This window comes from Hippocampus zosterae, chromosome 2 (assembly GCF_025434085.1).
Source record: "Hippocampus zosterae strain Florida chromosome 2, ASM2543408v3, whole genome shotgun sequence".
NCBI classification, from domain to species: Eukaryota; Metazoa; Chordata; class Actinopteri; order Syngnathiformes; family Syngnathidae; genus Hippocampus; species Hippocampus zosterae.
The window spans coordinates 31688482-31713571 of NC_067452.1; the positions used below are offsets into that span (position 1 = coordinate 31688482).

Consider the following 25090-nt stretch of genomic DNA (forward strand, 5'->3'; position numbering starts at 1 on the left):
GGGAGTTACCGATCGATTAACGCAGCAATGGGACACCCAGTCTCCCCAAATAAGTTAGTTACGGGATATGTTTGTTTACTGTATTCAAAGTATTAAACTGACGCACAGGAAATTCAACACTACCGTACTATTAAAAGGGTATACGAAATACTCTAGAGGGAGGAAAACACTCCATGGAGCGATTCGTTGCTCATATTTCAAGTTCAATTTCTGTATTAAGAGCAACTTCAGGGGAGATCACCCAATTGTACACCACCCGTACCGCACTGGAACGAGTTTCGTTTTAACAGCGAGTTTCTAAAATGTAGTCTTCTAATCGTAGCCAAACGTGGACTTTTAATGATTCCTGTAGACTCCGGTTAACGGGCACCGTTAAAAAATAGCCGCACGAGGACCGGACAACAAAGAAGCCGAATGATGAATTTAAGATTGGGCTTATCTATTTTTGCTGCCATTCAACTGTCACTGACACGGAATCAAAATCAAACTATTAGACAATAGTCGTGTCAACACTAGATTGTGATGTCTAGATATAATCGCGAGAATGTTTTACAAGCGGAATCTGATTAGGCCGTGCCCGGTGCTAGTGGCTAAAGCTAGCTTGCTATGCTAACCTGGTGGGTCCTTGTGTGGGGTGATTTATGCTCAGAGGAAAACGTCTGCTCCCACCAAGGCCCCAAAAAACACGGCGAAGCGAGGGCGAAGGAGTGCAGTTTAAAACTCGCCCTCGCTACAAATTGTATACACCCGCTAGACATACTCATACACGTGTTGAAATATAATAAGGAACTGGAAATGATTATAAAAACTCACCCCAACAGCTTTCAGCACTGTCACCAGCGCCGCTAGAAGCAGCACGGCACATTACGTAGTGAGTCTGAAGGCAGCTATCGCGATATTTGCCAAACGCTCGAGAGCCAAAGAGTATACAGGAGGAAGAGAGGAACTTCTACCCGACTTGTTGTTGTTTGTTCACCCACGATTTTAATACAGTATCCGTGAGCAATTCTGAATACTTTTTTAAAATTAACTTTAATGAGTGTTAATCAGTTGGCCCACTCTCAGTACGACTTTTTTGTAAGGTGATTTTATTTGAAATGTGTTAAATTTGGCACCGCTGATTTGTTTTCTGGAGTTTAATGCCCCGATATTTGCCACCGATGATACCGCACATTACCCTATCAAATACAGGGGGAAAAAAACAACGGGAAAAAAACATAATTGCGGAAGTGGCGTCATCATAGTGCCCCGGGTAGAGATACGAATTTGACTACAAAACACATACTGCATTATACGTGTTTATCGACCGAAATTGCGAGGTTTATATTCCATCGGCTAGTTTTTATGGTTATAATGTTATTTGTTATATGTAGTAGATAAACGCGTACCCGCAACAGACTCTGAGCTATCTTTAGTGCACCAAGACAACAACGCTAGCGTCGGCTTAACACTACGAGGTTGTTTTAGCCAACAGGAAGTGGGCTGTGTGAGTAATTTGTCAGCGCTACATTGACGGTCAACATCAGGCAGATGGCATGCACTTTGGAGAAAGTGTTGGGTGATGCGCGGACACTGCTGGAGAGGTTAAAGGAGCACGACACAGCCGCCGAGGGCCTGATCGAACAGTCCGGGGCCCTCAATCAGAGGGTGCATAGCATGAAAGAAGTGGGAAATACTCTTCCAGACAAGGTAAAGGATAAAACAAACCATTCAACACCTAACAACGTTAACTGCAACTATTCCCTTGTGTAGCTATACCGAAAAGCCCTCAACGTCTGAATTATTTCCAATCAGCGTAATATTCTGCATTTTGTTTGGGTTGGGTGAGAGAAGAGTTGTCTGACCATACGTGTCCTGCGATTGACTACTGACCAGTGCATGGTCTAGCTCATATGTGTCAAACTGCGGTCCTGAAAGGCCGTCGTCCCGCATTTTTTTTCAATCTTTTCCTGTTGTAACACACCTAATCCAAATGATCAGCTAATCAGCAAGCTCTTCAGAAGCCTGATGTACATCCTGTTCATTTGACTACGGTGTGTTGAAACCGGGAGAGATGGAAATCATGCAGGACAGCCATCCTCCAGAACTGCTCACCTTCCAGGACTGGACTAAGATCACCTCAGGCAAGAGCTCAATTCTAGCTCTTTGCTTGGGGTGAGCTTCTCTGTCATGAAAATTGATGGATGGACCTAACTATGGCTAAAAAGCAAAAATGCATGGAGTCTTCATGCAGTCAACGGAGCAGCCATTAGAAGCAACCTCTAAAACGCAAGGGATTAATTTTTTTCCCAGCAGGTTTATGATTGTCAGTAGATGTGCAAGGCTCAGCAGCCAAATAATGTGTGTGTGTGTGTGTTTACATAATTCATTCCGTCTCTTTTTCTTCAGCATGCAGATGACACTTCGGAGATCCAGGAGATGATCAAGTACAAGCCTCATGTCCTTTTGACTCAGGAGAACACTCAAATCAAGGAACTCCAGCAGGAGAATAAAGGTTTGGAAACATAAATTCCCTCTGTTCTGTCTGTATTCCTAGTGTGATCCTTTGACATGCATTTAATGTCTGCAGAGCTCTGGTTGTCTCTTGAAGAGCATCAGTACACGTTAGAACTGATTATGGGCCGTTACCGTAAGCACATGCTCCAGATGATGATGGCCAAAGAGGAGGTGGACACCAAACCCGTCCTTACACTCCATGACGACCATGCAAAAGTATAGTGGCTGTCTTTACAATATTCACATATTGCTACAATCCAACACAGAGAAAAATACAGTTGCAACTTAATTTCATAATCCTCAAAATTCATGAGATTGATAAATATCGTATTGGCTTTTATTCAGGAAGTGCAGACCCAAGTGGAGCGAATATGCGAGATGGGCCAGGTGATGAGACGGGCCATGCAGGTGGACGATCAGCGCTATTGCTCCATTCGAGAGAAACTTGCCCAGCTGGAGGTGACTATACTTATTTTGTCCCATTCACAGAGATAAGCCCTCGGCATGGAGAAGAAGAAAAAAGATGCGAATAAATGTTAGTTCCATCCATGATCCGAACTGCTTTATCCTCATCAGGGGCGAAGGCATGCTGGAGCCTATCCCAGTTGTCTGGCTAAATATAAAAAATAAACCGAGGAAGAAATTATTCTGCTGAATCTTTTGTCAATATTTATATTGTGTGATGTGCTCTGTTTTCAACCATTGTCATGTTCAGAAATTTGAAAATGTAAAAGAGAAAATGTTTCTACTGAACAACAATTTTGAACAACTGGTGCTTTAACACAAACGGAGCAGCGTCACATAAAAATTGAGCATACAACAATACTGAATTTAAAAAATATTTTTTACTAACACATAAGTGGTCAAATGTTTGTAATCTTCACGTGGTGAATGTTCGGCAATAGTCTTAAAAATCTGCGTTACGGCTGGCGCTCTGAAACATGAGATGCCAGGGGAAAACTGCGCTGCAGTTTGTACATGCGGTACTCAAATCTAACAGTAAGACATGTCTAGAAGGAAGGGCAAAAAAAAAAAATTATCAAGAAATTAGAGTTTTGTAAATGTTAACCTGTGAACTGTTAAAATTGAAATTTGTTTGGTGTTACAGAATTACAAACCTTAATACCTTACCTGAAAGACATACAGTACATGATTACTGATGTAGTCTTGTTTCACGCCACAATACAAATACAAGTTGTGGACCTGCCAAACTTAGATTAATATTAAGAATAGTGTTATGGTAAATGATTGACAAGATAAGGGGCCTATATAATATACCATTTTACATGACAAACTAAATTAAAATTGCAACACATAGATGTCGAGTCTAGACCTCCAAATTGGTTTTCCAAGGTTATCTGACAGTGCAATGACAAAAGAATGGCGATTCTGGTCATTTTTGCGTCTTCTGACACAAATTGCAGAAAAAAATCTTATCGGACAGTGTTTTGGTTACCTGTTGTTGTTGGTCCCCATTTGTCCCTTGTCGCATTCTCTTGGTCAGATTGAGAACAAGGAGCTGCGAGACCTGCTGGCCATCAGTAAGGACTCAATGGCAGTGGCGAAAGAGGAAAGCACCCAGCCAGCAACTGCAACACATCAAATCAAGCCCCAGCCGGAGTCCAGTGATTTAATGTGAAGTGCTTCATCTGGAACTTTTAGGGCTTTAGTCCATGTTATTGTGTTCATCATGTTAAACCATAACATTTTTGTATTGGTGCAAGTTTGGATGATAATTGTTGATTTTTCATAATTAGGTGCATGGTCAAATTGATGTTAATTCAGTGAATACTTTGAAAAGAACAATTGTACAGTATGAGCAAAGGAATTTTGTTGTTTTAGGCCAAAGATATATTTAATCTATAAACACGTTTGTTTCTACCTCTGCTTTTCATTCGCTTGCTCATCATCACCCATGTAATACATTTTACTTGAAGCAGCCAAATGTATGTTGTGAGCTGTTTAATGCCAACACGATGTTTACTTTTTAACGCAAATTTAAGGCTTTACAGCAGCCATGTCCAAGTCCGGCCCGGGGGCCAAGTCCGGCCCGGGGGCCAAGTCCGGCCCGGGGGCCAAGTCCGGCCCGGGGGCCAAATCCGGCCCGCGGTCGATTTTCATCCGGCCCGCGGTCGATTTTCATCCGGCCCTCGGCCCCTGTCATAAAATCAGTGCCGTCTGGCCCGCAGGTTGGGCGCAATGGAACACGTGTTGCATTGACTGAGGTCTCGTAGACTGGTGAGTGATGTTTCATAGAGTACTGCTTCCCTCTAGTGGCTAAATGAGTAATAGCATTCACTAAATGAGTAATAGCATTCACTAAATGAGTAATAGCATTTAGACACTAGGGGGCATCACTCACGAGTTAACAAGACATCACTCCGTGTTTATATTGACTGATATGTCATATTTCAAATGATCCTTGCAGTTGTGGATATGTGTATTGCTTGTTCATTTCCCCGTTGTTCGAGTCAAAGGTTTTGTGACTATTGAAAAGTCATGGTGATACATTTTGTTTTAAATCAATCAATTTGCACTCAGGAGACTTCTGTTTAAGAAAAAGTCAAGTGAATAAGCAGTTGCATGTAATATGAACCAAATGAACCAAAAGAAATTCTTAAGATTGTTGAGATTAAAATAAAAATGGAAATGTGAAACAGACTGGCTTACTAAAATTTGTTGAACAATATTGTTGTTCAATGTAAAGAATGTCAGCCAAGGTCGGCCCCCCGACATTTTACCACATAAAATCTGGCCCCCTTGGCAAAAAGTTTGGACACCCCTGCTTTACTTCATTATTCGTATTCATCATCTCCAAATGTGGCCACGCGTCTTCATATTGGAGTACTGTACTGTACTTCTTTGTCATACAATCTACCTATAGTTGTCTCAGGAAATCAGAAATACTATATTAAAAAAGGTGTACTTTTGTGGCAAACCAAATGTCTCTCGTAAAATTGTTAAATACGATCTTAGCAATAAAACTAACGTATTTTGGGGAAATCATGACAGCGTTTATATTCTTCGGAAGTCAAGTCCGTGTAGTTCCACCCTGACGCATAATAATATCGCGAGAACTATGTGCTGCGTTCGCGTAAACACGTATAAGTGGTTGTTTCGGTATGGGCGTTGTATCGCACTTTCGTTACATTTTGAACTTGTTTTTGCGATGGTCTCTGATTTTCCTGATTCTTATTAGTTATATCTTATTGTGGCCTAATGCGGTCTACAGCCCCTTTCTGTCATCGGTGATTATATTTTTATTCTTACTTTCCTCCGAGCTTTTATTGATAACAATCGTACATGAAAGCAGCACGAGTCAGCCTTTTGACACTTGGAGGCTGCTTCAAGCTAAGAGCTCAGCATGTCTGAGAAAGAGTTGGGACAGAAGTGGGACCGATGCCTTGCGGATGGCGTCATTAAGCTTGGTAAATATGCCCCTATTTCTCTGTTCTTACTGTGATTATGGCAACGATGTTGAACAGAATGAGCAACAGCTTCTAAAACAGCAATTGTCATTGAGTGATGAGGTAGCTAGCTAGCGAAGGGCAAGCCACTGACCACTAAATAACAGTTATTTTTTACACGCACAAAACATCTCTCGGCACTTTTCAACACATATAAATCATAACATTTACTATAATGATGGATAATTCGTTCCCAATGTTTGGAAATTAAAATAAGTTGACTAATGTATGTGTGAAGGTTGAGCAAGTCCAACTGCAATAGCATTTTACGCCTTTATTTAGGATGATAAGACATTTGCTTGTCGCAGTGGTAATAATTATTTGAGAACACCAAGTATTTAAAAATGTACTTTAACACCATGGTCCACTTACCGGTAAATATTGCGTGGTGCAGCAAATCACACTGTTATGAATAATGAATATGAGTGTTGCTAATTTATTATGGATGACATTAATTGTTGTTCACAATCTTGTTTGTTTGTTTTTTTTTCCTAGGCACAGGTCTGGGCTTGGGAATTGTGTTCTCTGTCGTCTTCTTCAAACGTAAGTTAACTTCTGATGCTGTTCTACCTGATGCACAGACAACTAACGGATGCTGCACACAATACATCTTGTCTCTGATTCAAGGGCGCACATGGCCTATTACGCTTGGCTCAGGGATGGGCCTTGGCATGGCATACGCCAACTGTCAGACTGACCTGAGGTTACATTATTTGTTGCCTAAAAAGGTAAGTAAGACTGACACGCACATACACACACAAAGGTCACGATATCAGGTACACTGGCACATTCAAATGAAAAAAAAAGTGCCTTGGCAAATATCGGAATGCATATTCCGATATTAGATTAATATAGTTAATTAATATAATTAATTAATATAGTTAATTAATATATACAGCTTTTTTTGTAGTATATCCTTAGAAGTATAGCTTTCAATCAATTAATCACTGAGTTTAACATCCACTCAAGTAAATAAAAGCCTCTCTCTATGTCTATGCCATGATATTATTTTGTCCCATTCTATAGCACTTTTTTGACAAATGAACATATGAGAAGTGATTTGAAGACATTTAATCATGAATTGACCAATCATTAACAGCTGCCGCTGTTGTGAAAGCGCTATATAAATCAGCATGTATTGTATTGTATTAGACAACAGCATGTGCAGCGCCATACTTAGTCAAGCTTTTGTATATTTGTCCTGAAACTACTTGCCATGACACCGATTTTTACACTACTCTTCCAATTCAGATTATTTTATGATGCACCTATGATTTGAATAAACTATCCATGACCAACATCACCACTTGTAAGAGCACCTGTTGTACTTTTATCCACATGTGTATCAGAGTGTATAAGCACATTCAAAAGATAGCCAATGTCAAACATGTTGGTCCTCTACAACCACCGATTTATAGTCATTTTTGTTAAGGCGATGTAAAAATAGATTTTTATTTTTCATGAGCTGTATCATGTTTCGAAGTTGATGTAACCAATGTGTGTTTTCTTCAACAGGACCAGTAGTCTCAAGTCACCAAAGGATTGTTTTTTTTAACATCTTTTGTTTTCCTTCTGTGGGAGTCACCATTGGCAACGTCTTCCCATTATAGACACACATGTCTGCTCGTTGGAAGACCCTCTTCGAGTGTGGCTCTTTGTATGCTTGATCAGGACCGTCTGTGTTTATGTATTAAAATCAGTATGAAAACCACACCATGCGATGTTTGTGGTATTTCCACACAAATGCTCGTAAAACAAAACGGATGCACTCCTAATATGAGATGAATATGTGGATTAAATCTAGATTAAATGAGAATGGATTTAAAGGATTGGTTTGTTTTACTGGTACAGTTGCTGGGTATTGAAGTGAGATGGGGTCCATCATTCAATTTTGAAAAAGCAGCAAGTAAATAATAGTAACATTTTGCTGTGTTTAATTTTCTAGATCAGGCCGTGCAGAGGCTTTCCTTTTATGTACTACTTATATTCGACTTCTGTCTTGTTGGCTAACTGCCAAAATGGTTACCTCTTGTCAGAGATGGCCAACACCATTTTGCATACTACGAGCGATGGCTCATTCATTCAAATCATATCTAAACATCACAATGGCATAAAAGTCTCTTAATTCTAATTGACCCAATATTAAATATTGCTTTTTACTTCGTTTTTTGTTCCTGCTTGTCTGATGAGTGAGTGTGCAAGGCTGTTATATGTGTGCATTATATTTCATGTAACCATGACCGGGTGGTATTATGAACAATTGTTTCTCCGCCATGTTGTGAAAGTAATTAACTGAAAGAATTGACTGTACTTTACTTCAAATGTACCATAACGACAAAATGGCCATCACAACATGCTATTTGACACCCATTATTAGTTAATTTAAAAAAAACATATTTCTCTCTCCCTATATATAAATATATATATATCTTCAGTCTAAACACAGACTGGAAACTGACATTTGTATCTAATGAGCAGGTTTGCGCCACAAAATTTTATTTCACCAACATAATTATTACTGTATATGTTTTATAATCAATAAACAACTACGGTACCTTCAAGTGAAGCATACGTTTCCGCTTGGCTCAATAAAGGTTGGGAATCACTGCTTTAACGGATGGCCAATTTATTGAAAATCATTGCTCTTTTAAGTTGGGAATACATAAAAACAAATTGCAAAAAAAAAAAAAATTAAGCCAAGTGAAATACAGTGGGAGGGATTCTAGTCAAAGCGTGATTAATTTATTAAAAAAAAAACACCTCTCAATATAGTTTGAATACAGAGGCTACCGTGAACTGGAACCTGACTGTAGTCAAGTTAACAAACCCCTTTTAAACGAATCCTTTTGCGCATGAACCTTTTTATGAAGCATCCCAACTTCATCCATTGGTACAGAACGCCATGACCAAACATGGAGCACCACCACCCACTCGAGTGCCTATGCCGACAAATTAGTATGTCTTGGCTGTGATTGTGCATGCTTATGCATTAACAGCCCAACGCTTTGACACACTCCTTCTCAGAATCTGTGCGCCTTGGAAGGGGAGGCGCGCCAGAGTGGCCGATGCGGGGATTAAGGGGAGAGAGAGACTAAACGCAGCGTTACAAGGACCGTGATACCAATGCACCTCGTTAAAAATGAATTAGGTGGCGTTTTTTGGTTTTTTTTTTTGCTTCCCTGCTCTTATCTCACAGAATAGAAAGAAATCCGGGCAGAGCGTAAGCTCACCGCAGCCCTATGAAGACAATCGCAGAAGGGGCGGTGAAGTGGATTTTTGAAGAATATCTTGTTTGGCTCCTTCATATACTTGGATGACTCTTCTCTTTGGGATCTTCGTGGCCATTGGGTGGCTCATTCCTGCTCCTTGTTGTGGATGGATTGATGAGACTGTTTGGAATTTTTTGAAAGCATCTCTTAAGACTCGAGGAGACAAGATGTTCACTTCCGGAACTTCATCTAGTTAATCAAGTTTGTATATGGCTTGTCTCCAAAGAGACCGCAACGTCTGGAGCTAGTTTTCATTCACTTACCAAGCAACACCATGCCCGACTCTGGATCTTTCAGAAGCTACAACAGCAGCTTTCCAAGCAGCGGTGCTTGGAACATCAGCGGTGGCGGTCCCTGGTTGCTCGCCTTCCTGCTGACCGTCATCATCCTCATCACCGTATGCGGCAACGTGTTGCTCATCGTGTTGGTTTTTGCCCACCGTTCCTTACGATGCACCTCCAACTGCTTCTTAGTGTCCCTGTTCCTGTCAGACCTCATGGTGGCGCTGGTGGTCATGCCCCCAGCCATGCTCAACGTGCTGTGCGGGGCCTGGGTGCTTTGGCCGGCCTTCTGCCCCGTCTGGCTGTCCTTTGACGTCATGTGCTGCAGCGCCTCCATTCTCAACCTGTGTATGATCAGCCTGGACCGCTACCTTTTCATCATCTCGCCACTGCGCTACAAGCAGAGGATGACCATGCCTCGGGCGCTGCTACTGGTCGCAGGGGCTTGGGGGTTAGCAGCGTTCGCCTCGTTCCTGCCCATCGAGATGAAGTGGCACAGCTTGGGACACTTGAGTGGGCAGCCTTTGTCCCCGGAAGGGGGAAGAACCAATATGAGCTCCTACTCGGACTTGCTGTACCCGGCATCCTATTTCCAGATCCACGGCCTTTACTTTCAGTGCCGCCTGCAGGTCACGTTGCCCTTCGCTCTGGTGGCATCCTTGCTCACCTTCTTTTTGCCCTCTAGTGCCATCTGCTTCACCTACTGTCGAATTCTTTTGGCGGCTCGTAGGCAAGCCAAGAGGGTGGCGGCCCTAAGCCACCCACCGCACCCTCATCCCTCTCTCGAGGAACCATCTCAGCCTCCTTCACTCGGGGATGGAGCTCACCAAGATGGAGACGAATGCAGTCACCAGGAGGCCCCAGTGCCACAGAATATAGCGGTAAGTAAAGGTACACGATAGCATGCTGAAGTACAACTGTTAGAATTGGATCAAGTAAGTCCACCATGCTTGACCATTCAAACAAGTACAAAAAAACAACAACATTGATTTACGAGAGTTTGATTCATGAGTGCAGGCATGCTTGAGCAAGGTCCAGAATGCTAAGAGGTCTAAGAGGCCCTGAACGGTACAACTAAACAACCAGACATACATTTCAGCGCAGTAATTAGCGACTATCATCAACCCGTCCAGTACTGCACTTTTTGATCTTTAATAGCCACCGTAGTTCTCCGCTTTGGCGATGCGAATATGAGTCAGTCAGTCTGAGAACTTCACAAGTGTCCTGTAGTCCCCACCTCAGTACAGTTACTAAGACTCCTCGAATTTGAATGAAAATACATTTTATAAATACATTTTTGTCTTTAACCCTTGGGTCCTTCAAATGAAAAAAACCCTAAGTTACGCATTTTACAATTTTTGTAATGATGTATTTTGTGTTATACAAACATTTTTTTTTCAAACACTCAAAATGTTCAGAGGCATCTGTGCTATCCATACATATATAGATTTTATTAATTCTTTGGGATTTTTTATTCTTTATTTTTTGCAAAAGAGAAAAAAAAATTGTGTCTGGAGGTCCCAACCAAGCCCTACTAACAATCCCGACCGGACGTGTTCATGTAAAATGCATTGGTTTGAAGCCTCCTGCAAAAAGGCAAACTCATTTGCGATCCTCTAGCGCCACCACAATTGGAATGACCTCAACCGAACAATGTGGCATGCATACGTCTGTCCAAGCGAAAACAAAGCGATTGACGTAAAAATTGCGCGAAATGCATGTTTACATATTAGGTTTACGATGCATTCAAAAAATATGAATTATAATGGGTCTCAATGGTGCAAAATATGTAAATTGTCAAGATTGCGGAATCAAAACCTTTTTTATTATTGCTGCAATGCCTGAGAATCATCAGCCGGTGACGTCATGAAATTTAAGCCATTTTAGAACTCCCCCATACGTTTCAGCTCTCTCGTGTTTTTCCGAATGCCTTTGCCTTTGATTCAAAGACATAATTTTACATTTATCGCAACCGGTGGACTACGAGGGTTTAATAGCCCATTTTCCCCACCCCCCAATTTGCTGACAACCCACTCAGCTGTACTACAGTGGTATCGTTCCTAAAGGTTGGAGATAGACACAAAGTGACTCTTCCTTCAATTGTATATGACACTGTCACTTTAAAGTTTAGCGCCAGCTTCAATTTTGGCAATGTTTCCATTAATTATGTAAAAAGTGTGACATCATAGCAGCCTGACATTCGTTCATCAATGAATCCAGGTTAAAAAAAAAGATGCGCAAAATGCAAACTCAGCAGTTTAAACTGTTTCAAATTTCATAACTTATTTGGGTACCCGTACTAACAAATATACAGGATACGAGACTTCAATAGCCAGAGTAAAAACTAAAACTGATGACACGAGAAGCTGATCCCAATTCAAAGCAATGCGAAAATAGACTTTCACACATAAATGATTGGAGGAGGGTGTCAGAAAGAAAAACGTGGCAAAATGACTGAACAATAAACAAAATGGCATTCCTTCTTTCTCTGATATTCACTTAGAATCTAAGTGTACCCATAAATCTGCGGCTATAAATCTACGGTAAAATATATATATATATATACCGGTATATATATATATATATTTTTTTTTTACATAGACAATGATCCTGCAATACCTACTACCATCTTTTGTCTTAATCAAGCTGCAATACGTTTACATTTCACTTCTGACTGTAGCCATCAGTGAACAGTGAGCGCCATTTGGCTCACAGACAGGGTCGGAGGGCACTGAAGGCCAGCCTGACCCTTGGAGTTCTTCTGGGACTTTTCTTCTGCACTTGGCTTCCCTTTTTCATCATCAACATGGCTCAGGTCAGTCTTTTGTGTGTGTGTGTATTTTCTCCGACATTTTCATGGCATTTTTGATAGTGCCTGGGTGAATCTATAGTACTTGCCACCAGTTACCTGAACCTCAATGATTGGTTAGGAGTTGGGAAATTGGCAAGCACACTGACAAAGTAGGGAGAAGAAAGTATAGATATCATCAGACAAATAAATACCCAAGTATAGACAGGAAGGTTAAAAATGTCAGGAAGTACTGGTACAAACACCACTACAGGTAGTAGTGCCACTAGACTACTTTTACCCATTTTTTTCTTCCTTCACAACCCACCTAAACCATCATCTTTCTCAAAGCCTCATTGATGAAAATGTTTGCCTCCTAACAATAACCTTGAAGTCTGATGAAAATGACTCATCGGTCTGATGCTGTTCCAAGAATCAGCAGCAAATTAGTGGAGGTTTTTCAGCTTCCAGTCTGTGGTGTCCAACCGAGTCAGAGGTTGTTTTGTCACTTCTCTCAAATGAATATGTATGCGTGACCATTTCAGTGTGAAATACATGCATAAGCAAGATCCTTGGATACAGGTCTATTTTTGTATTTTTCAGTCACGGTTTCAAGTCCAAGCTGTCCAATAAAGACATACATGCATTGCAGATTGGCATTTCGACTGTGTGGCTGACTCATTCCAGATTTAAGAAAATAACGTTCAGTCATCACCACTTATGCTCGCTATTTATCTTCACTTGTTGATTTTCATCATTTCAAAACCGCTCCAAAACAGCTCCTCCATCTTCATCTGTGATGACACTTGTGCTGTTTTTCGAGCTTTCAGTGCTGCAGACATTTTGATTTCCCATCTGTGCCCTCTCACAACCAGCCCCCCTTCCGACCTCCCGAGCCCAAAACTGCATCACACAGAGCAGCCTGTGCCTGTTCACGTCTTCCTACTCACACTCAATGTGGCATGTGAAATGCGCGCGCACGTACACACCTCTTTTCTCTTCAACTACCCCCCCCTTCCATTTAATCTTCATCGTATTGGAAGCTGTCCTCTAGCAGCTGTCTCCTTTACCTAGTCCTTTTTCATTTGAATGTTTATGAATTACAGTCTCACTAAAATGCATGCACTCCGATACCTAGGAAAAAGTAAACCAAACAAAAACATTCATACTAATACATTAACATCTAAATACAATTTTGTTGTTGTTGTTGTTTCACGCTAATTTCATGGTGGGCCGATGGGTCCAGTGGTTAGCACGTCGACCTCACAGTGCAGAGGTTGTTCGATCCTGGCTCCAACCTTCCTGTGTGGAGTTTGCATGTTCTCCCCGGATCTGTGTGGGTTTTCTTCGGGTATTCCAAAAACATGCATGGAAGGCAGATTGAACACTCTAAATTGTCCCTATGTGTGAGTGTGAGCACAAATGGTTGTTCATCTATTTGTGCCCTGAGATTGGCTGGCAACCAGTTTGGGTTGTACCCCGACCATACTGCCCAAAGGTGGGACAGGTGGGATAGGCTCCAGCACCGCCCGTGACCCTTGTGTGGATAAAGCGGATCAGAAAATGGATGGATGGATGATAATTTCATAGGAAATTTAGATCTCAATGGGATAAGTGTAAGCAATAAAATGGGCGGGACCAACCGGTGAATGTACGCCCCCCCACACCCCTGAAAAAATGATGTCCCCAGCATTGAGCCATTTATTGTAAAAACAAAATAATAAATTCAAATTATGTTTTTAAATTGATTTTAAACAACACCACATAATAAATCTTGTTAAATCCTCTTGAAAAATTCATACTATTGTGACTCACAATCACCCCTTGAGGTATAAAGTTGCATTACAAAAAACATATAAGGCTGCAAATACAGTAGAGTTGTTTCTCACAACTCCAAACTGAAACAAATGGATCATTAGTGTCTCATCACCGAGGACAATATCAATATCTATTCAACTTGAAAGAGGGGTGAACTTCATTTGGCTGTGTTAATTCATTCAGGCAGTGTGCGAGTGTGTCCCCCTGGCGCTCTTCGACGCCATCACGTGGCTGGGCTACTGCAACAGCACCATGAATCCCATCATCTATCCACTCTTCATGAGGGACTTCAAGCGAGCACTTGGGAAGCTGTTGCCCTGTTCCTCCTCACGGTTGCCAAGACAACCGTCGCCAGCACTCTCCCTGTCCCTCCGCAACTCGGGAGAGCCAAACATCTGCAGCACACCCCCGTCCCCTCTGACCTCTGACACCACACCTCCACCTGCCACCGCCACAGACGCCGTGAATTTGGTGGACGCTGAGCATGCTGGGATTGAAGTGCCTCTTCTTCTTCTTCCCAATCAGGTAGTTACATTAAACTGAATGACTGGAAGAATGAGCGGATGAAGTCCAAGAGTGCAGAGGGCTCACTTGCGCAAAAATGGTCATTCAAGGACGGCACAAAACTGCTGAATAGCAAACGAACATTAAGTGCGAGAACTCATTCTAGTGGAACTCATAGTGTACTTTTTTTTTTTTTACAAAAAACTAAATTTAACATTTCAATAGTAAGGAGGTACTGTTTGTCTTGCATGTAATTCCAAATCTGCAACAAATTATGAGGCCTACTCCTGTCGTCATATAGGTGAATATTAGACCTGGTGTAAGTGCAACTAAGCCATGTCTGACATCAAATGGCGATATCAAAACTTTAAATCACAGTCAACCCCTGCGTACTCATGGTTTGGCACCTGTGGGTTCACATATTCTTAGATTGTTTTTTTCATTGCTTTTCCTTTTTTTCTGGGATTTTTACCCCCATACCCACCTTCATTTTCTGTGGAAAACATATATTGAATGTTTATCATCGGGGTGGGGGGGGGGGGTTGTAAATATTTTGTTGTTGTTGCAAATACATTTTTTTTCAACCTCCTGCGCCAATTTTTCTTCTTTTTTTGTAATCAAGGGGCCACTCAGAGTGTGGTCGGGGCCTGCATTCGGCCCACGCACAGCCCGTCCCTGCCCTAAACCGCCCCCCAGTGCCTTCAATTTTTGTACAGAATCCAATTCACATGACAAGTTTGTTAAAATTCCTCCATTCCTCAAAAGACTCTTCAATACTAAAACAAATAGTGGGTAAAAATCTTGAATGAAGCAGCTGGTCCTAGAGCAGCCTTCTTAGATTTTCGGTCCGCTTTGTGTATGACTGTGCTCCTCAGTCCAATATGGATCATCCCAGCTCCATGAGACGCGGTCATCGTCCTGCTCTTCATTCTCATTAAAAACAGGTCTGTGGTTAGTGGCACTCTCCTGACAGGGAGGCACATTGTTCCTGTCGCTGGGTGGACTTTTTGACACATTATCGTCACTAGTGATAGCATCCAACAGGTCTGAGATATCAGGGACATCCCAGCCATCGGCGATCTCCGTTGTCCTTGTTGAGTCCTCACCAATATCTTCCATAAGAGTCTCAGCCTGCTGGACTGGACTTTGGGTTTCCCGCAACTGCTGCATGATTTGGATTTTGTCCGGGGCATCTACTAGGTCCTTAGAAATAGTTACAGGCTGAGGAAGCACGAAGGAAGATCCCGGGACTTCTTTGGTAGGAATTCCCACCGCGACCAAAATGGTTTCCATTTGACGCATGTAGTCTAAGTGACCTTTCACCTGGGGAACATAAAAATACTAAATACATGTCTGTATTTCTTTTTTTTTTCTTTATGAACAAGATTTCTTTTATTACTTTGCTATTATGTAATTTTTTTGTAAAACCTTTTTTGATATCGATAATGGAGAATTCAAGTTAAAAATATTCTTTGAAATGTGCTCCCACTAGTCTAAACATGCTACTGTATTTTGATTAATATTGTATTGGTTGAATAAGAATGAAGATGATAAATTAACCAGTTTTCATCTCAAGTTAAAAATATTCTTTGAAATGTGCTCCCACTAGTCTAAACATGGTACTGTATTTTGATTAATATTGTATTGGTTGAATAAGAATGAAGATGATAAATTAACCAGTTTTCATCCATCTCAGGTGGCTACCATTTTGACATTATACAGCCCTCAGCTGTCTGAAACTGACACAAAAATACTCTGGGGCTGCCATTGCCAACGGTGTTCCACCAACACAATATTAATCAGAATACTGTTTTTAGACTTGTGCGAACAATGAAAAAAAAGACTAAAAACAACTTTTCTGTGCTGAGACTTCGTATCTTTGTACTCATTAAAAAATGTTCAGTGTGTGGTTGCTGAAGTGCATTGTGTTATTGTGCTATTAAACCGGGGCTTATTCAAATGTTTTCAAATAAACTGGTTTCACCATTTTTGCATACTATTTCAATGTTTTCATTTCAGGGATTTATAAATCACTGATCTTAAACTACTGTAGTGTTTGAAATTTAAGTCACTGTACTGTGAAAACAAATGCAGTGGAACCACAAGTTATGAAGTCAATTGGTTCTGTGGGCCCGTTTGAAACCTAAAATGTTTACAAATCATTGAAATGAATACAAAAGCAATTAATCCGTTCCAGTCCCAAAACTAAGTTTTACTTACCTTGCTTTTACATGTGGTTAAAAACAAATATGATGAAATAGAGAAAAAGTGAAAATACACTATTAAAAAAGTACAACACTTAAAAATAACCTTGCTGATTTAGTTTAACTAAGGAAGGGAAAAGGGGAGGAGTACAGCTACAGTATTGAAAAAACCCATTGATTATTTTTTTTTAACTCAAAGCTGAGATTGATTAATTCCTTTTTGCATTCCATTGTTTTTTTTTTCCAAGAATGTCATATGATGCTGCGGCTGTGCGCTTTATATACATCTGATTAGAAGGAAATTTTAAGAATCGGAATTACCATCCGAATTACTTTGATCTATTCATTTATATTTGTAATCTTCATCCAAAAATATTGTAGCTTGCTTTGTTCTCCTCAGAACAGATCAAACCACCAATAATTTAAAAAAGAATAGAAGAATGAACTGCAATCCGTTTGGGAATTTGGAAATTAACAAACATCAATGTAATATAAATGTCGCCCAATCTTGTGAAAGCGGACTTTTCTGCCGACTGACATTTCTGAACGCTCTTATTTATACCAATGCTGCATTCCAAACCAGTTAAATTTGATGCATTATATTATTTTATGATCTTGATCTATTACATGTATGCATTTAATCAATTTGATGATATTTGAAGCTCCATCCAACAAGAGTGTCTTAGTTGGCAGACTTCAAGAGATGTGACATTTTACAGTTGAATGGTCACGCTGCGGAAAGTGCTACCGTGAACTAATTAGTTGTATGCACTTGAATACTTACTAATACTTCAGTGATTCTATCCCCCGAAAATAATGAATAAAAAAATGTGCTCACCACAGAGGAGAGGTCTACATTGATAACACGGCGATCCTGGGTGCTGATTGGCTGTAGCCCAGCAACACAGAGCTGAGCAGCTGAGCTTCGGTACAAGAACCCCAGGAGCCAATCCCCTCTGAAAGGTGGACAGGGAAGAAAGAAAATTTAAGTGGGCTATGATTAAATCACAAATCAATCCTCCTGGAAAGACAGCAGCTGTTAAATAGTCGAAAAAGATTGCAACTTGACACCCAGCGTTTCCTCCAATATGTAAACACAGATTACCTGCAGTATCCATTGACTATTTTTCCAGCCACCACCCTGGTCATTCTCTCCCATGCCTTTTCCGAGCCATCTACAGGAGCACCTAGCAGGACCACATCCTCAACAACACCTTCACTACCTGGAGAACCGTAACAAAACAAAACATTTCTATGATTTATGTGATTTTTCCTTGCGAGTGATTCATGATAAATGCCACAGATTTTCAATAAGAGACGGGTGTGGACTGCTGGCAGGCCAGTTTAGTACTCATACTCTTTCACTGTGAAGTCAGGATGTTGTAACGTGCAGAATGTGGCTTAGCATTGTCTTGCTTAAATAAGCAAGACCAAAATCATCAGATTAGACCTATTTGCTCATGCAGTTGTTGACAAAGAGGTGACCTCGCCATCTCGTTGCTTGTAAACAGCCGAGCCTTTCAGGGATACTACTTTTATACCCAATCATGCCACTCAGCTGTTTCCGATTTACTTGTTCACCTGTAAAATGTTCCAAACAGGTGTTTGATGAGCATTCTTCAACTTTCTCAGTCTTTTGTTGCTCTTGTCCCAGTTGTTGCAGGCATCACATTCAAAATGAGAATGTTCCCCAAAGAATAACATTCATCAGTTCTTTGTTTGTTTATTGAACATAAAACATATACAGTAATAATTTGACAGAAAATAAGGTAGATAAAAAAGTTAAAAGAAAAAAATTATTCTTCATCCAACACAGTTATTATGTTCAAGGGAGTAGGAAGAAGTAAAAAACCTATCAAGTCCTACTCCGTTATGTGTTTATATCTAATAAATAATTTTTATATCAATCAGAAAAGAAAAAAGTAAGAAGAAGTCTCCATTAAGGCTCATACTTTACCCTTAACCGTGATATTTTTACAATTTTTGGTTTGTATCAGGATTATATACATCCACACCGTGGCACTCTTGTGTCAATTTTCTCTTGTATTCATAATGGATATTTCAATACCTTTCTCTATTTATCAACTTAGTTCTGATTTATCAATATATTTAATGTTTTGAATTTATCATTTTAACTCTGATTGATGTAGGTTGTTTGAACTATTTTTTTGAATTTGTTTTTGAACTCAGCAAGCGATTTACTCATTTTCAGGTCCGCTTCGAGATTATTCCACAGATAAACACCTCTGATGGATACACTTCTTTGCTTGATGTTTGTTCTTGTTTTGAGTTTTTAGAATAAGTTGGTAACAGTAGGTATCTTGTCCTTGTCATGTTTTCAATCAAGCATGATCACACATCCTCAGTTTGACCGATATGACCTTAAAGAGCATAAATTGGAAACAGCAGCTCATTGTACTCGGTTTTGCCTACGGAGCGGTGCAACTAGCAAGTCGAGATGAGTAAAGTACCACATAATAGAAAAGAAGTAAGTCTTAAGACGAAACCTGATGTTCATACCTTGATCGTTCGCGAGCTCCTGAAGACAGAAGTAGATAACTCTGGCCCCAAGGCTGAATCCTATCAGACTCACTGGCCGCTTCCCCTTGAGATACAGAGGAGAGCCAGATTGCAATCTCAGCAATTCAATCAACTCTTTGAATTTTGAATTGTCTCATTCTTATTCTAACAAGATGCTCCTGAACATGTCTTTCATTTGACACACTACCACGGGCTTCAAACAGCTGCAAACAAATAAATAAATAAAAAACATTTCTTACCTGTTGCCTGCTTCTCAAAACCTGAGCAAGGTGTTTCCCCACCTCGGCCGAGCGGTTCAGACAAACACACCAGGGATTGTCAATGACACTGGCAGCCGCCAGCAAAGAAGCGGGCCATGTCAGAGCCGTTACGATACCTGGACAACGACATTGTCGAAACCTGTCACTGAACACCAAGGGTTGAGGAGCATTGCGTGTCACCCTACGTGTGTGCTGAATACAGTGGAACTCAAACATCCCTTCAGTTTTACGACTTAAGAATTTGGAAACTCTGAAACTGAACTCTGGAAAAATATGCCTCAAAGATTTTAATGTGAGACCTCAGTATATTACGCAAGATTTTCAGTTTGGTGAACATTTAAGGCATTGTTTATTAAACCAAAGCAACATGGATGGACATTGCAACATTATTTTTTAGGCTTTTGGTGACGGGACTCACTTCCCAGGAATAAGTGGGTATCTGTAATCTGCATGATGACTGCTTTAATGCATTATGAATTACTACGGGCAACGGCTACAGAGGTTCCACCCCACGGAAAAACAGATGCAGATGTTTCAGGCAGGCGAACAGCGTGCCTTCTTCTTCTCCTACCTGAGAGAACTGTGTACTTCAAGGCCTCCTGGGCCATCATGCTAACAAGCCCATCCAAAAGAGAGGTCATGGCTGAGCCCAGGTCCCTAAGGAAACGCGACTCCCACACCAAGCAGTACTGCTCTCCGCACTCTCCCAGGCTGCACCAAGGGGCCTGGAATGAGCCTGGATGAAAGCGGTTAGCCTCTTATGTCAAGTCGTCTGGGTGGCAATTTCAAATAGAGTGCTCCTTCGATACTGCATGTTAAGTAACATCTCCTCTCTACGTTAAGTTTCTACAGCCACAATAATACAAGTGGCCATTAACTTTTGTCGGCAGACTATTTGCTAGTTTTGGATCTCATTAGAGTCCAGGTGTACCTAACGTTCTTATGGGCTTAATTAGAAGAATGAAATGTTCATTAATTAGTGCGATGGCATTCAGAGCTCCAAATATAAACGAGACTATGCTCAGCACTTACTGTATTTACCAGTGCAGAGCCACCCCGTCACTGTTATGGTAAGGTGAAGACGCTTTCCAGAGCTGAGCGGCAGAAATTCAAATTCCTCGATTGCACCAACACACTTATTCATCTTGTACCCTGATGAAAAATATAACGTTAAAAACTACAAACCACCTCAATGACAACAAAACCTCTTTGGTTAGTGAATCCAACAAATGGGTAGAAAATAAAACATTACAATGAAGATTTGGGGCAATTAACAGAGACATTTACCGGTACTCCTCTTTTCACCCACCGGTAAGTCCCGCCCCGGCTGCTCCAAAAAGAGAGGCCATGATTGCTATGCCAGTTGCTGAGCCCAGAGCGGCAGCCCCTCCAGCTCCGAGTACGGCGCCGGCCCCTGCTGCCACTAAGGGGGCTGCCAGCCCACCAGTCACACCTGACAAACAAGGATGCAAAAATAAGTGGCATACTAAACCAGTCGACCTCATGATTCATCAATGCTTTGGAACTACTTTTGAGCGTGTTTAGTGTATGAAAAAAAAAAAACAACTGATTCCCCATGCAATGGTCAGGGATATTAATTTACTCAGCTGCAGAAGGGAGCGGGCATTTATTAAGGGTAAATAATGTCTTGTTTATTTTCCTTAAAGCCTTGATTGACAGGTGATCTCTACATTGTGCACCCCACCTTTCACCATGAGATGGCTCCAGTTCTGCTATGGTCACATGATAAACGGCATGGACAATGCATGGATAATCACCAATCAATGTTCCACCACCGACTGTTGCGAGTCCAATGAGGAAGTAGCGTCTTAATTTTCGACCTCTTTCTTTCCTCCGTCGCCGGGATGACTCTTCCCTAGTTAACAAAGCATTGGAATCAGATGCATGAGTTACGTTTTGAAACAATAGTAATAAATCTGTTAATGAATCTTAATGTGAAGCGGAGGTAGACTTTTGAAAACAGTAAGCCACGTGTTCAGCATCTTACTCGCTCTCCTCTCCTCCTTCTGTCAGCCTTTCTCCAAGCGTCTCCTCAAAGTCCTCCAGCTCTTGCGGGGACACTCGAAACAGGCAGCCGACGTGCCGGATGAGCACCCTCGCTCTGGCATCGTAGTGGCCTGAGAGCATGGGGTAGAACATCTCACTTTCAGTTTATTACAAAGAAAAAAATTGGCTGCATATATTATTTCGGTAAAAATATATATAAGTAAAACCTGTGTAAAGTCAAAAGTAAAAAATACAAAACTTTTGACTTTAAGATATGTCACTCTAACTCAATTCTGTAAGCCTTTGTCATTTGCCACTCACCTCAATGTTAAGAATGATAATGTTATTGGTTTTAAGATAAGAAAACCTTTATTAGTCTCGCAATGGAGAATAAAGGTTTTCTTATCTTTTCTATTTTATCTATTTTATTTCATAATTTTAGTAGTGATTTACTTAATACTATGTTTCTGTGATTGTGAAGAATGCTGAAGATGAACAAAATGGCTTGCACAGTTATTCAACATTTTATGGTAGAGTCATTTGGACTGTGGAACACATAATTTATTTTTCAGTATTTCCGATGGCCAAATCAAAATCAAAACAAACATTTTGCACAAAATCCTATTTTCACTGGAATATATTTAGGAAGGTTTCTTACCATCTTTGACAGAGAAAGACACCAAGTCCTGCAATCCAGAAATACATTTGTTTAAATACTAATAAATACAGAACAACATGTTGTGACAGTACAATTACATTTAGTGTTGCTTTATTTAACATCAAAAATTTCTGATTCAAAGAAGACTCAAATTCTTTTGGCATTTGTCAGTGACAGTGCACATTACTACCAGCTACAGGAGAGCTGTTGTGGATTATCCTGATGGTGATGTGTTTTTTTTTCATAGCGCAGAAAGAAACTGCAAAACCTGTGGCGCAATGAACAAGTCAGATAAAATGTGACACTCTATCAAACAGCCATGGAGGGGAACAATGGTCTCCTGTGTTTACTTCATGGCATGTGGCTACAGAACAAGAGAAACTTCTTTTGTTTTTGGTTTTGATAAGAGGCCGGGGGAAGCAGATAAATGGGGCTCTTCTACAAAGCAGGTATTGTGGGGTAAAAGTACAACATCCAGGTAAGGAAGAGCACAATGCTAATCTAATGCTAGCATGTATTAAATCCAGTAAAACATGCCTCATATCAGATTAACATTCATTCATTCATTCATTCATCTTCCGAGCCGCTTGATCCTCACTAGGGTTGCGGGGGGTGCTGGAGCCTATCCCAGCTGTCTTCGGGCAGTAGGCGGGGGACACCCTGAATCGGTTGCCAGCCAATCGCAGGGCACACAGAGACGAACAACCATTCGCACTCACACTCACACCTAGGGACAATTTAGAGTGTTCAATCAGCCTGCCACGCATGTTTTTGGAATGTGGGAGGAAACCGGAGCACCCGGAGAAAACCCACACAGGCCCGGGGAGAACATGCAAACTCCACACAGGGAGGCCGGAGCTGGAATCGAACCCGGTACCTCTGCACTGTGAAGCCGACGTGCTAACCATTGGACTACCGGGCCGCCCTCAGATTAACATTTCATATAGAAAACCTTGTTTATTTTAGTCTCATTTTCTATTACAATGATACCTGTATAATGGGGATGCCGCCTGTAGACATTAGTGATTCAGCTTGCAGGATGGATAGGAAGGTGTCAGAGCCCTCAAAGCCCAGGCCTGACAGGAAGGCCCCCATGACAGGCATCACAGACTCATCCAGGGCAAGCCAGTGGACCAGGCCCTGTAGGTACTGTTCCCTGAACACACTAGTATGGAGAAAAGTAAAACATGGACAGTTGTAACGCCTTTTTTACATATCTGTTTTTAAATTGGACATAACTTGACACTGTCCAACTTAACTTTATTGTTACCTGTTTTCATCCCCGTTAAACAACTGTCCCAGTGAGACACCACACAGTGCAGCATAGGCAAATCGGCCCTGTTCACTCATCTGTCTAGCGATAATTCCCTCCGAGCTTTGTTCACAGGAGGCATCTTGTGTTGCTTCTGCCCCCCCTGGATCTGAGGAGATAAACAGTGCGGTACTGTAGTGTAATTATTAACTCAATCAACGGTGACTTTTGAGAGATCTCGCGTAAAAAGAAATACTTTGTCCAAGGAATAGGCATGGTGGGTTTCACAAACACTGTGTTAAGAATATTACATAGTTATTTTCAGGACAATGTATTTTGTCATGCCTAATGTATATATCAGTGTCACCTTTTAAGCAAGGAAGTCTTTGGTGATTGAGTATTCGACTACGTTCCAGCCTTGCAACTGAAATAGCTCCGACGACCTAGGCTATTACTGCACTAATGAGCTGACCTGAATAACTAACGTGGGAGGTCTGTAAGTGCTTCTTGAAAACAATGTAGGATACAACCACCAAAAAACCACTGTGTAAGAAAGACATCGTATTGGCAATTACAAGTAGTAACACTCGAGTTAGCATATAAACATCAAAACAGATGCGCGGGCACTCTCGGTCACTTGGAAAAGCGAATGACAATAACGTTTTCATAACGTCAACAGCGTCATTACCTGCTCTGATGTCGTGATATTGATAATAACATTTTATTTCACTTACCGGGAGTAAAAGTCGCGTCGGCACTGTTATATTTTGCTTCCATTTGTTTTGCGACGACACAACTTACACGGTTGAACTTTAGTTGCCTTCAAGACTTCCGACCATGCTCGGATAATCACAAGCCTGTTCGCCCACATAAATTAAGGTTCATAAAGAGAGCCACTGCACGTACTATGTTAACCGTTTGGTTGAAAACAACGCTCTATTTTCTCAACGACTATTGTTCTTAATAATATAAAATAAAGTTCCAATTATGAATGGTCAAAGTTACGTAAACTTTCAAAGCATCTCGAGTTGGCAACATTTTCAGTGACGTGATTCCACGTGGCCAAAAAGTGGGCGTAGCCTTCAAAGAGAGATTTCGTCTGTGCGTCGCAAACTTGTTTTGTTTTCTGTACACTGAACAAAAAATAAGGTAAACTAAACCAAACTAAACTAAACTGAAACAGGCTTTGGCACGCCCGTGACCGTAGTGAGGATAAGCGGTTCTGATAATGACCAAATGGATCGATGAATGATGGATTGATGAAATAAAAAATATGAAAAATATGTGTAGCCCCGAAACCTGTTTTTCATAACATCAATATCCCCTTAATCACGGACCTACGTATTGATGATTCTCCAAATGCAGAACACAACACAACAGATTAATTAATGAAAATCATTTAATTTGTACTCCTAAATGTGACCGTTTCATTTTCATGCAGTGGCCGTTTTTCAAAACTAAAACTGTTTACCGCATAAATATTTTATTGACACACTCGTGAATATTCACTTATTATCTTAGAAATCAATAATTACATGTTTACAC

General features: G+C 40.9%; 4 protein-coding genes across 5 annotated transcripts; 3 read left to right on the plus strand and 1 right to left on the minus strand.

Annotated features, from left to right (window-relative positions):
* Nucleotides 1-1206: 1206 nt before the first annotated feature.
* sike1 (suppressor of IKBKE 1) lies at nucleotides 1207-4377 on the plus strand. Its single transcript, XM_052059837.1, has 5 exons — nucleotides 1207-1689; nucleotides 2389-2494; nucleotides 2570-2712; nucleotides 2842-2955; nucleotides 4001-4377. Exons 1-5 carry the CDS (start codon nucleotides 1531-1533, stop codon nucleotides 4133-4135), a joined length of 657 nt encoding a protein of 218 aa, XP_051915797.1. The 5' UTR covers nucleotides 1207-1530; the 3' UTR covers nucleotides 4136-4377.
* Nucleotides 4378-5767: 1390 nt separating this feature from the next.
* On the plus strand, nucleotides 5768-7674 carry micos10 (mitochondrial contact site and cristae organizing system subunit 10). Its single transcript, XM_052059852.1, has 4 exons — nucleotides 5768-5924; nucleotides 6459-6506; nucleotides 6591-6691; nucleotides 7479-7674. The coding sequence occupies exons 1-4, from the start codon at nucleotides 5861-5863 to the stop codon at nucleotides 7485-7487; spliced, it is 222 nt and encodes a 73-aa protein (XP_051915812.1). The 5' UTR covers nucleotides 5768-5860; the 3' UTR covers nucleotides 7488-7674.
* A 1085-nt stretch (nucleotides 7675-8759) lies between these two features.
* Nucleotides 8760-14662, plus strand: htr6 (5-hydroxytryptamine (serotonin) receptor 6). The gene is made up of 3 exons (XM_052059806.1): nucleotides 8760-10394; nucleotides 12194-12328; nucleotides 14303-14662. The coding sequence occupies exons 1-3, from the start codon at nucleotides 9507-9509 to the stop codon at nucleotides 14660-14662; spliced, it is 1383 nt and encodes a 460-aa protein (XP_051915766.1). The 5' UTR covers nucleotides 8760-9506.
* A 483-nt stretch (nucleotides 14663-15145) lies between these two features.
* Nucleotides 15146-24600, minus strand: tmco4 (transmembrane and coiled-coil domains 4). Of its 2 annotated transcripts, XM_052059772.1 has the most exons (15): nucleotides 24280-24600; nucleotides 23564-23714; nucleotides 23284-23458; nucleotides 22294-22321; nucleotides 21637-21766; nucleotides 21407-21504; nucleotides 20938-21081; nucleotides 20661-20780; nucleotides 20200-20364; nucleotides 19608-19744; nucleotides 19348-19432; nucleotides 18409-18471; nucleotides 17933-18050; nucleotides 17666-17783; nucleotides 15146-15946 (listed from the first exon to the last, which is right to left on the minus strand). In XM_052059772.1, exons 1-15 carry the CDS (start codon nucleotides 24320-24322, stop codon nucleotides 15458-15460), a joined length of 2064 nt encoding a protein of 687 aa, XP_051915732.1. In that variant the 5' UTR covers nucleotides 24323-24600; the 3' UTR covers nucleotides 15146-15457. The 2 variants fall into 2 exon arrangements, with proteins under 2 accessions (XP_051915732.1, XP_051915734.1); XM_052059774.1 differs by lacking the exon at nucleotides 18409-18471.
* Between the last annotated feature and the right edge of the window lie 490 nt (nucleotides 24601-25090).

Coding starts and splice junctions, on each gene's coding strand:
- sike1 (XM_052059837.1), top strand. CDS start 1,531: ATGGCATGCACTTTGGAGAAAGTGTTGGGTGATGCGCGGACACTGCTG. Junction 2,713..2,841: donor TCCATGACGACCATGCAAAA/GTATAGTGGCTG, acceptor GCTTTTATTCAG/GAAGTGCAGACCCAAGTGGA. Junction 2,956..4,000: donor AGAAACTTGCCCAGCTGGAG/GTGACTATACTT, acceptor TCTCTTGGTCAG/ATTGAGAACAAGGAGCTGCG.
- micos10 (XM_052059852.1), top strand. CDS start 5,861: ATGTCTGAGAAAGAGTTGGGACAGAAGTGGGACCGATGCCTTGCGGAT. Junction 5,925..6,458: donor GGATGGCGTCATTAAGCTTG/GTAAATATGCCC, acceptor TTTTTTTCCTAG/GCACAGGTCTGGGCTTGGGA. Junction 6,507..6,590: donor CTCTGTCGTCTTCTTCAAAC/GTAAGTTAACTT, acceptor CTCTGATTCAAG/GGCGCACATGGCCTATTACG.
- htr6 (XM_052059806.1), top strand. CDS start 9,507: ATGCCCGACTCTGGATCTTTCAGAAGCTACAACAGCAGCTTTCCAAGC. Junction 10,395..12,193: donor CAGTGCCACAGAATATAGCG/GTAAGTAAAGGT, acceptor TTCTGACTGTAG/CCATCAGTGAACAGTGAGCG. Junction 12,329..14,302: donor TCATCATCAACATGGCTCAG/GTCAGTCTTTTG, acceptor TAATTCATTCAG/GCAGTGTGCGAGTGTGTCCC.
- tmco4 (XM_052059772.1), bottom strand. CDS start 24,322: ATGGAAGCAAAATATAACAGTGCCGACGCGACTTTTACTCCCG. Junction 23,459..23,563: donor TTTAACGGGGATGAAAACAG/GTAACAATAAAG, acceptor TCTCCATACTAG/TGTGTTCAGGGAACAGTACC. Junction 19,433..19,607: donor TTTTGAGAAGCAGGCAACAG/GTAAGAAATGTT, acceptor CTGTATCTCAAG/GGGAAGCGGCCAGTGAGTCT.